This window comes from Parasteatoda tepidariorum, chromosome 4, assembly GCF_043381705.1.
Source record: "Parasteatoda tepidariorum isolate YZ-2023 chromosome 4, CAS_Ptep_4.0, whole genome shotgun sequence".
Lineage (NCBI taxonomy): Eukaryota > Metazoa > Arthropoda > Arachnida > Araneae > Theridiidae > Parasteatoda > Parasteatoda tepidariorum.
The window spans coordinates 30,509,566-30,524,351 of NC_092207.1; the positions used below are offsets into that span (position 1 = coordinate 30,509,566).

At 26.0% G+C, this 14,786-nt stretch overlaps 1 protein-coding gene across 28 annotated transcripts in view; it reads right to left on the reverse strand.

The window, feature by feature from the left end:
• The window catches only part of LOC107456607 (bruno 3), a 705,687-nt gene that overhangs the window by 78,285 nt on the left and 612,616 nt on the right, over window positions 1–14,786 (reverse strand). For 15 of the 28 annotated variants that reach the window (XM_071179595.1, XM_071179587.1, XM_043044184.2 and 12 more), the window contains one exon: window positions 7,483–7,614. The exons of the other annotated variants lie outside the window; for them this stretch is intronic. In XM_071179595.1, the coding sequence (XP_071035696.1) occupies window positions 7,483–7,614 (132 nt within the window). The remainder of the gene's footprint in view (window positions 1–7,482; window positions 7,615–14,786) is intronic. 28 annotated transcript variants of the gene reach the window in all.

A 14,786-nucleotide genomic window follows, 5' to 3' on the forward strand; every position in this document is an offset into this window, starting at 1 on the left:
ATAGCTGTTTTCGAAAAACAAGATAAAATTCTTTAGACTCCCTCAGGTCCTATTTGGTAAGATTGTAAAAAAGAATTTATTGCTTTTTACACTAAACTCTTTTTGACATAAGCCTAAATAAAAATAAACCTTAAATCAGGACAATTTTTTCCACCTTTTATTTACTAAGTCTTAATGCGTGGTCTTTTCAGAAGAAATGTGTGGTCTCCTTCAAAACTGATTTCTTTTCTTCTAAGTAAGGTTTTCCGTATGTTTCTTCGTTCTAATATTTGCTATGCCATTTCGAACATCTCCCGTATTGTTTACAATGCCGCAAAATATCTATGAACTTCCATAGGAAAACGACCATATAATGTTATTATAGTTTCCATACCTGTTTCTTTTAAAAAATCTCCGATATTTAAAGGTTAACCTCTGTCACGGTAACATAAAATTCTAAACTATAATTTTAAATTAAAACTTCAATTACTATATATAAATATTACACTTGTTTTCACTTAAAACTATATTTTTCCTATAACATCACGAAATTCAAATATCTATTGTTTTTTATGCGTCAAAATGATTACGAATTTTCCCATCTTTATTGTGTTCTTAGAGCTTTCTTCTTAAATTCAATCCACGGTACACTGTCAAAAATTTCGGTACTTGCATTTTGGATGCATCGTTCGTAAAATCCATTTCACTGCAAAATTCATTTTTATCGTAAAATATTATGCCGTAATTTTTACAGTAATATTAGTTTAATTAAAGTGATTTTGTGATTTTGCGGTAATTATTACTGTGAAAACTACGGCACATCGATTTTTTTTGTTCTGTAACATGTTCCGGTAAAAATGGACTTCACGGTAAAAAGTATCGGTACATTAAATACCCTGATTATCGGAACTCTGAGTGCCGGTACTTTTTGCCATAATTTGATCCGGAATTTGTTACAGTATACTTACAAGTTACCATCTTCCCTGGTAAAAATTAAATGCTTACTACAATTTAAACATCGATGATTCATGCAAGACGCAGGGAGAGTTGTTGAAATAGGTGACAATTATTAAATTATCTAGTAAATATACAACCGTTTAAAATATGTGCTAACATAACTTAAAGTTCAGAGTTATTCAATATTTTCTGAAATTAATGCATTGAAAATATTCTGACAACATTTTAACACTAATAGGGGTCGTTAAGCTTGTAGAAAAATGCTAAACTTTCACAGTAAATATTTGAAATTTGCTAATGTTGATAACGCACTAATATAATTTTACATTCTGAGGTACTCAATCTGTTCTTTTTAAGGTCAATTTATTTGTGATTTTATTCCCTAAACTATTACTGATTAAATAGCAACAATTATTATTTAAATATAAACAATTTTAGATATTTTATGAAAGTTTAAAAGTTTTCTACAATTTTAAGACCACAAACTGTTCCTATCAACATCATCATCAACAACTTAATTTGATACATTAATGTTCAGGGAGAAATAAATTTGTATTTTTTTTAAAGAAAAAAAGGAATTGTAATATTTGAAACTGCGCTAAACATAAAACATATGTAACTTTCTCATTTTAATAACATACTAACTTAATATAATATTTTGGGTAACTCAATCTGTCCATTTTAAAGTCAATTTATATGTTAGATTATGTAAATTTAGCTGTGCATTTATTGGCTGGAGTGCTGATAGAGTTGAATTACTGATAGCTTTCTGACTATTATTATTATTACGTGCCACTGAATGTATTTATGTTCAATCTTTTTGAATTCTCACACTGCGCGATGTTTAATTACCTCCTTTGTTTTAACTCAACAATAAATTTTGATCGAGAAAGGAGCAAAATTATTTCCAACTGTCAAAAAATCGATATCAGCCATTAACTACGCCTCTCATTATTGCTTCGGCATTTAATATCGGCCTCGAGTCTACAATGAGCCAAAAGTATTTATTTCTCACGATTTCGAAACACGTCTACAGTGATTAAAAGCAAAATTATGCGCAAGTTCTAATCCCTGAACATTCCTCCAGACAAGCTTTGCCATATCGAAAACTTCTAGAAATGTCTCCGCTCTTCTGAACACTTAGGAAAAAGGAAATTTACCTAATGGCGTGTCAATGTTCGGAACTTCGCTGAATATCGCGATATTTAACGAGACTAGGAAGCAAGTGGAGTTGAGGTGTCATTATGGTAGGATAACGATGTCGTTTGGAGAAGGATATTTCTTGTTAAGGAATAAGTTAATACTTCAAAGCGCGCGCAGGAAATTATTTTGAAAGCAAAATGGCGACTATTTTTAAAAATCGTCGAGTTCTTTTTTGAGCACTTTCACAAGACTTGATGACTCAATTAGATATTATTCTTTGAGATGTATTAAGAGATTTTAAATTTTAAATGACTGAATGAGGAACAGATAATTTAAATGTATTTTCAGAACGACTTCAGAATTCAGATTGAGGACGATTTGAAAGGTACTTTTTCAGAAAAAAAATGCATAATAACCTACCTTACTTCTAAGGTAGAACGAAAGCAAAATAAATATTCTCCTTTAGAATAAATTAAAACGAAAATTTGCATAACTTTTTAAAAAGTTGTATCGCATCTCAAAAGAATTTTTATCTACATTTAAATTTACCGTTTTTAATATATTCAGACTGCGTTTTGAATACCTTGAGATTCTAGAACTTTATTTTAATTAAATATGACTTTAGAAGATAATGTCGCTTAATTTTGGCAACAATTTAGAAGTAAATCAAAAAGAATATAATTGTTACCCTTAAGAATATTTTAGAATAGTGTTATTATCAGTTTTCGTTATTAAAAAAAAGTTTCTTCTATAATTAGAATTAAATCTGTTAATTTCTTGAGTGAGGAGTGTATAGATGCGAAATTTTCTAGTTTTTATCTTTAAATCCCAAATGCACAAATTGAAATTTTTAAATACCATTTTATACTTCAATGCTGTGTAATTTCATCCAATAAGTCTAACAGTAATAAAAAATAGCATTACTTTGTTAAAAATACATTATACTAATTCAAGCATGGTTACAAAAAAATCGTAGTAAAAATAAAATGAAATTCAATTGTTTATCATACAATTTTATATGCACGCACCATTACTGATAAAATAATAATACAAATTTTATTTTAAAAATTGAGTATTCAACGGAATTCAGAAGAATTACTTTCATGAAATTTTATAGGTGCCACAATTTAAATAAAATAAAAGAAAATTCACTTCCGTTACAAACTAACTATACATCTGTGGAAAATTTTTTTACCACCTTTTTTCATACTTCGTTGCAGGTTAAGAAAAGACCATTGCAGTATAGGATGTAAGTAGTCATCCGCGAGTGCATATAGTTCCGTTTTTATTTCGTTATCAAATTACACAAATAAGCTTTCAAAGCAATATAAAAGCTTTTAAAAGTTAAACACAGAAATTTAATTCGTACTATCTTTTACGATATATATCATAGAATTATTAAAAAGAAGGTTATAGTTTCGTATAGTTGCAATCCTAGACTTGGCGACTTATTTCTATACAAGAAGAACGTTCGTTGTTGAAAACGGAACAACTATATAACGTTGCAAGAGCATTGGATTTTATTAGACCATTAAAAATGGCGCCTTATGCTGACATGCTCTTAGCGAATCAAATGCAAGATAAAGAATTTTTACTTTGGTTTAGCTGTAGAAGAGAATCATCTGCAAGAAACAATGTTTATTTTTCTTCCATCAGTTTCTTTAAATGCGAACAGAAAGACGTATATTTGTTACTATTTTTAGATAACATTTTTATTATTTCTTAATACTTGCTAATTGATTATAGTTGTTAATAAAAAATCAAGCAAAAAAGAGGCTGTGTAATGTAGTTTCAAGAGTTGGCGAAGATGATATACGTTCGCGCTTGGGAGCTTAACATCTATTTGGCACGCACTTAAATGTAAACAGGCTCTATCCATGAGGATAATGATGTTTTCTTAACTTGCAACAGAGTATAGTAAATATTACAACTGATATAGCGCCATTTACAATAATTGTTAAAAGGTCAATGTATACTGTAGTTTGAAATGAACTATCATGTCGAAATATCATAACCACATTTAGCATACAAATTGAAAAAAAAGTAACATTCTTGCTGAATTACCCTATTAATCATTTCGAAAAATGCTAAAAGCATATTTAAAAGCTTTTGATTTCTTCTAAAAAAGTCAACAAACCTTAAAATTTTTTTAATGTTAACTATAGTAAAAACTATCAAAATCTAAAATTATGTGAGATTCTGCGAAAAAGTATTTTGACAATTTTATTTACGAGAATATCTATTGATAACTAATTAATGAGTTACATTTTTATCCTAATGTAAAATATTTATATTAGAATAATACACGGCATTTAGAATGAATTTTTAGATCATAAATTTAAATCTTCAAAACAAAACAGAACTCATTTCTATCTATTTCGAATTTTAATTAGAGATGATCTTGAATATTTTAAACACTGCTATGTGAATAAATAATAAAGTAAAAACAATAGTGTATAAATACAAACACTGGCTTAGGTGGTTCAATAAAAACAATGGAACCCATGGCTAAATGTATTATTTTAATAATAAATTACAATTATGAAAAACGCATAAAATAAGATAAGATTTATCGAAAAAATGTGTAAGGTGTTCTTTAATGACTCACTTTTATACATTTTTTGAACCCATTAAAAAAATTGAAAAAAGTATGCACTTTAGGGTACGTAAATTAATGTTGCAAAAATTTAAAAATATCATTGAAATCTAAGGTCTCACTTCTGAGGAATTCAAGACTGAGCTTGTTCTATTACTGGAGGATTTAGAGAGAAGTTGAAAGTTGAGTTTTAGAAAAAATTTCTGGTTTCGTCAAATTTTTTGAACTCTGACTTCCTTTTTTGGTGATTAGACGGAATTTAACTCCCTTTTCTTAAAATTCCGAGATAACTCGGTCCGAAATAACTCAGTACGAGATAATTGTTAAGTTAAGTGGTTAATAGTAGTCATTTTTGCAATAATTCGTAACCCACTTCCTTGACATTATTTAATACAAAAAAAAAAAACAAACAAACATTGGTGACGGTTAATATAAAAGCTGTACTGTTTTTAAGAAGTACAAAATTTATTTATAATCCAAAATTAGTAAATTTAATGATAAGATTATCAGCTTTAAATACTTAAATCTGATGAAATTTCTGGTTGGTAAATTTTTCTTCTTAGGAAAGCAAAGGGTTAATTTTAGAAATTTTTAATTTTAAGTTATAATACAATGTTTTTAAGCTCTCTTTTATGATTGTTCTTATTATTAATTAGATAAATGGTGTTGAATATTAATTTTATAACGACTTCTTTATAATATTTGAAAATATATTTAAAACTACTATTTTATAGTTTGTTAAACATGATTAGATGTTCTAAATCGTCAAGGTTTAAACAAATTTTCTAATCCAATTAACTTTGTGATCCAGCTTACAACCATCAAGCTATTTATTGATGAGTGGGGAGTAAAAAAAAACCTTTTATGCAACGTTCTAGAATTTCTAAAGTTGAGAGATGTGAAGTTGTGGATTAATTTATGATTTAAAGCATTGTGGCTGAAGTAATAAAAAAATCAAAGAAATACTAATTTATTCTAGATGCTCTCGATTATATTGTGTAAAGCCTTCTTCTTAATATTTATATTCCAGTGTTATTGTGTTGATAATTGCAGATTTTACTGAAAGTAATTGAATTAAAAATTAAATCCAATTCGAAAATACAATTTTATGATGAATTTAAGAGCATTTTATTCTATCACTGTCATTAAGAGGCCTATTTTTATCAGGTTAAGGGCTATAAGAATCGTTAAATCAATAGCCTTCTAACTTTGAACCTAAATCAGGAAACAAGGGAACTTCCAAATCAAACATAGAGTAACTATAAAACGTCAATATAGTTCATTGAAAGTAAATTTGTAATGCAAAAAGGAGTTTAGAAAACATTCTCCTTATGATTCTATAACGCTTAAAAAATGAAGTAAAAAGTGATAAAAAATTATTATAAAGTAAAGTGTTTCATATTAGTTATTTGTTGGTAAAAGGAAGTACTGAGTTTAAGATTCCCCAATTTTTAGACCAACGGCAAGTGGCTTAAATGTTCGCAATGAATAACAAATAAATGATTTACGTAGCATATTTTTATTTAAATACATAAAAATATTTTTATAAGAAAAATACATATTGTTATGGTTGAAACCCTTGTTTATCTGCATTTCAAAGTGTCTTCGAATGTTAATTTCAGGTGTATTTGAAATATTGAACTCTTTCATTATTGAAATATTGATGATCCATTATCCAGCTCGTCAACTTTTATAAATATTTATCAATATTGTGATTAAAAAAAGTTAAAAAAAATTAAAAACGAAAAAATGCTTTAGCAATGATATAACAATTGTTTATTATCAATTCGTCAATAATTAAACCGTTATTTCTCACATACGATTATATTTAGGTTGAATTTTTTTCGTAAGAAGTGTTATTCGAATTTATTTCGATAAATGAATTATAAATTCATCAATTATAATATTTTGACACATCAGATAGAAATTGCGCTTACGGGTAATTCAATAGATTATTGAAATATTGTGGTTTCTCTTAAGGAAATTAAAATCAGATGATATCTAATTGATATTTGGAATTTAAAATTGCCTTTTTAATAAATGATTGTAAGCATTTAGATAATTTATTTATGCATTACCTAGATATTAAATTAAAATTATTAATATCTAGTTAATTTCTTGCTATCGTGGAGGTTTTTCTCATTGATATTGAAATTAAAATGATGTTTTATTGATATTTGAAACTTAAAATTCTCTTTCTAACTGCAGTAAATGATTGTGTAAGCATAATTCGGTAATTTCTTGCAACCATGGAGGTTTCTACTACGGACATTGAAATCAAAATGATTTCCAATTAATATTTTTAGCCTGAAAATTTCTTTCACACTTCTAGAAAAATTAGGTTAACATTTATTAGCAAACAAAAAAATGTGTATTTTAAAATGAAGTTATCAGGAATATCTTTAACACATATAGTATTGAAGTTTTCTGAATTATGGATCTAAAAAAAACTGCAAGATGTAAAATCTTAAATTTCTGCAATATCTTTTTCGTAAATAATGAGGAATATTTTTAACACATCAGGAATATTTTTAACACATATAGTATTGGAGTTTTCTGAATTATAGGTCTAAAAAAAACCCCTGCAAGATGTAAAATCTTAAATTTCTGTAATATCTTTCTCGTAAATTAAAAAAAAAAAGGCAAAAAACATGGATAAAAGCGTTGCACATCAAAGCAACATATAAACAATCAGCCACGGGTAACATCAATCAGCCAATATCATCTAATAGGGTGAAAAACCTATGAAGGAACAATCATAACATGTATTAACATCGAAAGCAAAAGGTTATGGATTCGTTACTTACGTGGGTAATGGGGTAGTCCATTAGTGTAGACCTCTCCGGCCTGACCGTTTGCTTGAGGCACATGGCTAAAGGTGGGCATGGTAGGGGAAGGCAGGTTGGGGATTGTTCCATTGACAGTCTGTGTCCCCGCACCTAGAACAGAAAGCCTAGTGTCAATGCTTGAGGGCTAACACTGCATCCTAACGCCTTGAGACATTTAGGAAATTGGCCAATTTAACTGAATTAAATTGATGTGTTTACTTCTGCGTAACATTTGCCGAAGTGATGTTCTTTTATGCATACTAAAGTTTGATTTCTTATAGAGATTTTTAAAGAAATGAATTTTTTTTGATTCAGAAAAGGACTGCAATAATTTATTAATTCTAATCTAATTCTAATTAAATTCTAGTTAATTTAATTTGATTTTAGTTAAATTAATTCTAGTTATTCTAGTTATTCCAGCTAATTCTAATTAAATTAATTATAACTTCTAATTAAGTAAGTACTAATTTAATTAATTATAATTTCTAATAAAATAAGCACTAATTAAATTAATTCTAATTTAATTTAATTTATTCTAATTCAATTAATCAAGTAGAATATAATTAAATTAATTCAGTTAGTTTCCGCATAACATTTACCGATGCAATGCTCTTTATATGTAAATAAAGTATTCTCGATTCGTTTTGGAGATTTGTAAAGAACTGTATTAATTTTAATTCAGAAAAGAATTGGAACAATTAGGATTGAGTTGAATAAATTAATTCTAACTTAACTAATTCAAATTTCTTCTGTGAAACATTTGCCGAACTAATGTTCTTTATACGTAAAAAAAAATGTTCAATATGTTTTCTTTATGGAGATTTTAAAAAGAAATGTTTTAATTCTAATTTCAGAAAAGAATTGGCATAAAGGAGAATAAATTGATTCTAACTAATGTAAGAATTGAATAATATTTAATTTTATTAAGAAGCGTATTAATTTCATCTGAAAAAAGAAATCAAATTTATTTAATTAAGAATTATATAATTCTAATTTAACTAACAACTGATTTAATTCTAATTTAACTAAAAATTGGATTAATTCTAATTTAACTAAAAATTGGATTAATTCTGATTTTACCAAGAATTGAGTAACTTTTGATTTATTTAAGAAGGAAAATATTTCTACTTTAATAAAGAAATATATTAATTCGAATTTATTTAATTAAAAATTATACTGAATAATTAGATTATTTAGAATTCTGATACCAATAAAATTGTTTAGAATTGACTAAAATTTGGATTTAGTTTTTTAGAAGTTAGAAATGAATTGAAATACAGATTAAATTTTTTTTGCCATATTGGGAAAGTAAAGAAATTTTAAATCTAATTTTTGAAGGGGTGAAAACCCAAAAATAATTACCTTGATTAAAATCACTAGTTTAATTTCGTAAAAATAATCGCTTCTTTAATTAGACCATAATAATTGGTTTTTATAAATAAGCCAATTTAATTGGATATTTTTAGTGATATGATTCTATCAATATAATAAACAGATTTAATGTTAATGGAAACAGATAATTTGAATGAAATTTTGTTTGATTTTAAAATAGCCAATTTATTGTTAGACAATCCCTCTACTTTATTTTTACATAATTATTGTTTTACAAAATAATTGCTTCAATTTTTAAAAAAAAATATTTTGTGTCTTGAAATTTGCTTCAGATAAATTAGTAATTTTCTAAATCTATTGCTATTATGAAATCATGCTCTTTTCTGAATTATTCATTCCTGAATAGTAATTGCTTTAGAAGTTTGATTCTTTTTTATTTTTTCTGTTCCAAAAGTTTTTTAAAATTTTTTTGAAAAGTTTTAATTTTATAATTATAAGGTCTTTTGCATTCACGAAATGAGTTTTAAGGGTTGATAAAGAATTGTTTTTAAATTTTTTGTATAAATATGTTAAAATTTTTTTTTATCGTAAAGCATCATTTATTTAACATAACTATTTAACATAACTTTGGTTCTGAACTTTGCACTTTAAATTTCACTAATTTAAAGTGCAAAGTTTCACTTCTTTCAACCTAAAGTTTCACTTCTTTCGGTTTCACTTTAAATTTCACTAATAAATAATGAATTATAAAATTATTCGATTCTTTGATGATTTGAAAGATGTTTTAAGAAATAAATTTTTCAAATGAAATAAAATGGCCCATTTTTTAAAATTTGATTTTTTAAACCTTTTTTTGAAATTTTATAAATTTTTTTATTTAAAATATCTTTAGCTCATATCAATTAAAAGTATTTATAGTTATTGAAAAAATTATAAGTTACTCAATTAAACTGTTCGATGATTTGAAGGAGGTTTTGCAAAAATAAACTATTTTATTTGAAATATAATAAATCTCTTTTAAAATTTTTTTTCACATTACCTAAAAAATAGTTTAATTCGTATTAGTTTAGAAATGCGTTTTTATTTATTGTTTGTATTTTTGCATTGGTTTGAGTTTGAATAAATTAACGTTAATTGATTCGATAAATTTTTGACTTGAAATTTTTGCAATGCAATCGGCTAATATTTCAAGTGAATCTATTAAGTATGTTTTGGATAAAATGTGTTTGAAAAAGTTATACGCACAGTTTAATGTATCCATAAATAAAATATTTTAATTGAATTATATTAAAAAACTGTAAGCAAAACTTTTTCTCTATACACTGAATATGATTATAAGTATTTTTTTCAGAGTAAGTACAGTTTGCTTTCTTTATTTATTTTCAGATTTCTAATGGTAAGGAGGATAATTTGTTTGAACAATTAAAAAGATTTTTTTACATTAAAATATATCAATAATTAAAAATATTTATTTTCTTAGGGTCATCAATCATTAAATCATTATTTTCATAGGACAAAACAACTAAAAATTAAAAGTAAAAGAACTTTATTTAATAAAATTTCAGTTTTATGCTGGTTTAATCATAAAATAAACTGATTTTACTCTAAAACTCTTAAGCTTTTTAGTTAAAAACTTTTTAAATAAAAGGTAAATTAAATAATTTTTTTAAACTCAAAAGAGACTTGTAAAGTAATTTTTGATTTTTTTTCTTCTCAAGGCATTAAGAGGCGTATTTTAGTCACCGCATTTGCTAACTTTAAAATGCTTTTATAATGCTTTTTCATACGTTTTTAAAATGCGCTAAAAGCTAAAAAAATAGATCCAAGAACGGTAAGTCAAATATTTATTTTTTTATTAAACCTAAAAGCGTTTCAAATTCCTCTCTTGAAATTTTTTTTAAAGAGGTCTATAAGATAAAATAATGAAATTTTGATGTGTATAACAGGTAAAAATCATTTATGCATAAATGTAATGCTGCGTTGGATGAATGAGTCAATTTAAGGCAAAGAAAAAAGTTTAAAACAAAGAACATGTACTCTCATGTTTTAAAAAAAACTAGTTTTTGTTCAAAGTGGTTACAGAAGAATAAAAAAGTAAGCTATAAAAGCTTTTCAAGGATAAAATTCATTAAAGAATTAATTTCAACAAAAGTAACAAAAAAAAAAAAAGATTCTGTAAAGAAATAGGGAACCTGTTTTGGTGTTTGGTTTAAATTTATCAATGACTGCAATATTTGCAATAGAAAATAATTTAAGAAATAATAAGTAAGAAAAAGGGCAGTGTTTTAGCTTTGATTATAAATTTGGTTAAAAAATTCTATTTGAAAGTTCTATAATAATTAAAAAAATGCGTATGCAAATAATGTGTGCAATTGATTTAAACAAGTTTCAATATTTGTTTGAGTATAACTTATAAGTTTAATATCAAAATAAAATGTTTTAAGGAATTGCCAATTGATTTAGCATTGTATTTGGCATGAATTCAAAGGAAAATTCTGTAATAAATTAATCAAATAGGAAAACAAATGGAATATAAAAAAACAAATAGAAAATCGATTTTATATTTTATTTCTAAGCAAACTAGCTTTAGAACAAAATAAAATTGAAGAAAAAGTATGGGTATTCGTAAAATAGAAAATTTCATTACTATTAAAATTAGTTCTGCATGAATAAATTGATCATGTAAAAGCTAAACTAATTTATGTGTAATCAATTTAAAAAAATTGATTTTAAATCAAATTTTATTGATAGCGAAAAATGGAATAAAAAAAAAGAGCGAACATTTCTAAATACTCTGTTTAACAATAAAAACGATCCGAACTATTTTCGTTTTATATTAACTATTTATTATTATTTTTTTACTGATTTGGTAGCAAATGCAGTGACTACTTGAAATTTCTCACTGAAACAAAATTCTTTGTAATTAGGCTTCCTGATAAGAAGATAGTAAGAAGAAGATAATAGAAACATCGAAATAAGCAAAGCTACATACATAAATGCAACATCGAAAGATGACATCTATAATATAACAATCAAACATTACATATATGCAAAAAAGAACATCAACATTCAAGCTTCATGCAAATGTTACTAAACTCACCTAACCTTTGCCACTAAAGCATCTCTAAAAATATAATTATCTACTCAGTAGCTTGCTACAAAAACAGAATAATTAATAGTATGTTACATAGACTATTTTCAGCATGGCATACTAGGATCTATGAGCGAAGCAGCTCTAAGTAAGCAAAATAAAAGTAAATAAAACATTGTTAGCAATTAATTAAAAAAAATTACAAATATAGCTTTTTTTATTGTCTGGAGTTTTTTCCTGATTTATTATCTGGAGTTTTTCCTTGTTCAGAAAAAAAAGATCAGTTTTCTATTGCTTTGAGTTTTAACTAATAATAATTATAAAGCACTAATTATAGATAGCAATTATAGCATTGTTGGTGATTAATAAAATAACAAAATTAGCTTAGAGTTTTTTCCTGATTTATAATCTTAAGTTTTACATTGGTACAGAAAATAAGAATATTAGTTTTCTATTTCCTCAAGTTTGACTAATTATAATTTTAAAACACTAATAAAATATGTCAGGAGTTCTACTTCGATTATAAAACAGTGATTATAAAGAGTAATTAAAAATAGTTGGTGATGAATAAATTAACAAAATTAGCATTTTGTTTGCCTGCAGCATTTTCCTGATTATAAATTAGGAAAGAAAGACTTTTATTGTTTGTAGTTTTGCTCTGATTATAAAATATAAAGATTAGTTTTTTATTGCATTGCGTTTTTCTTAATTAGAAAATAAGAAGCTCAGTTAAAGATCAGTCAGAAGATCAGTTTCTTATTTCCTGGATTTCGACTAATTATAATTATAAAACACTAATTATTAAACAAGAAGTTATTTTTGGTGCCTGCAGTGTAACTCTGTTAATGAAATAAAAACACAAGCATTTTAGCTTTTTATTGAAAGAAATTTCGATCTGATTATAAAGAAAAAGTTCAGCCTTCTGTTACTTGAAAGTATACTCTGATTATAAAATGGGAAATTCAGCTTCTTATTGCTTAGAAATATGCCTTGATTGTAAAATATGATTTTAAGTTTTTGATTTCAGAAAAGTATACGCTATTTATTGATAAAAATGGCGTTTATTATTAATAAATAAGCATATATGAGGAAAGAAATGATAACTAAAAGCTGTAAAAATAACATTTAAGTGTGTGGAAGTAGCTTAATAGCATTAGAAAGTTAGTCAATTTAAAGTTTGAATAATCATTGTACTTAGGTGTCATGTAAGTACCCTGTTTCTAAGATATTTTTTAAATATTATAAGAGAATTATTTCCGTATGATTCTGAATAATTTAAATATTAGTCAAAAAAATTTCAGTGAGAGAAATTTTATTATAATGCTTTTAGAAAGTAAATGAAAATTAACCAATTAGATACTTATTATGCACAGCATCACGGTTTACATTTTCCTTAAAATCATAATTAGTGAATGCCATTTTCGAAGACGATGAAACTTAATACAATACCGGAACTTGGCCTATATTCGTTATAAGAAATTCACCTACATAATTTAATGGTTAGTTTTTACAGAATATTGAAGTAATTATTTAATTGATTGAAATGCTTTTTAAACTTTATGCCTCTATAGAAATTTACCTGAAACTGTCACAAAAGGCATAAGTATTGTAAATCCTTAGACTTAATTCGAATTACAATTAATGTAATAAATTCTTAGACATAATTCGACTATTAAGTTTTTGACTTATTTCGACTGGTAACTATATTATAGAACGTTTTTTAATAATTCAAATTTAAATAATAATTACCTCTTTAATATATTCTTTAAAATAATAATACAGCGTGACTTTCGAATAACTTAGAAATCCATAAATGCAGTTCGAAATAAATAGAATTCTAAAGTTTCGTCCATAGATTTGATAGGAAATTCCCCAGACATAATTCAACTGACAACGAGCAGGAAAACTTTCTGAAGTGGTATTCCAAACAACGCGTGATTGATCGAGCAAATTGCAAAATGAAGCGAATACTCAGTCTTGGAAATAAAAGGTACCGATGTTCCGAAGAACGCGTCTTCGTCCCCAACTGTCCGCTGATTGACCGACTCCCATTAAGAGGGAAGCTTTATTAATTACATTAATATCCCGTAAAGCTTGTCAATGACACGTAACCGTTGCTGTCGTTTGCGCTAAGCCTAATGAATAATCAGTTTACGTGGCCAGCATGTCTTGCAAATTGATGTCCATCACCAGAACAGATTATATTATTGGATTATGTTCCACCTATCTTTTCCTTTACGAATGGAAATTCGAAAATAATTTTCTTCCTACATGCGTTCTCCGGATTTTGTTCCACCTATGCTATCCTTTTTGAATGCAAATTCGAAAATAATTTTCTTCTTATATGATTTACTATAACTTGGTAATATGTTCAAGACATTATGCTTGGTTATGTTGGCCATATTATAAAGTCTAAAATAGGTTTTTAACAATATGTCTAGACTTGAATTTTTCTCATATTCTATTATTTTTGAATATTTAACAAGAATTAAGTTGAGCCATATCTTTGATCTAGTTCCTGTTGAATTTTGTTCTTGTCCATTCTGAATTTTTTTCTTGTTCCTGTTAAATTCTGCTCTTGTTCCTGTTGAATTTTGTTCTTGTTCCTGTTGAATTTTGCTCTTGTTCCTGTTAAATTCCGTTCTTGTTCTTGTTGAATTATGTTCTTGTTCTTGTTGAATTATGTTCTTGTTGAATTTAGTTCTTGTTCTAGTTGAATCGTGTTCTTGCTCTTGTTGAGTTTTGATCTTACTCTCTTATATTTAAATTTTTAATTATAATTCAGGTAAACGATATATTTGATATTGTTGAATTTTGTCTTATTTCTTCTATACTTTAATATAACTAAAACTAAGTTGAG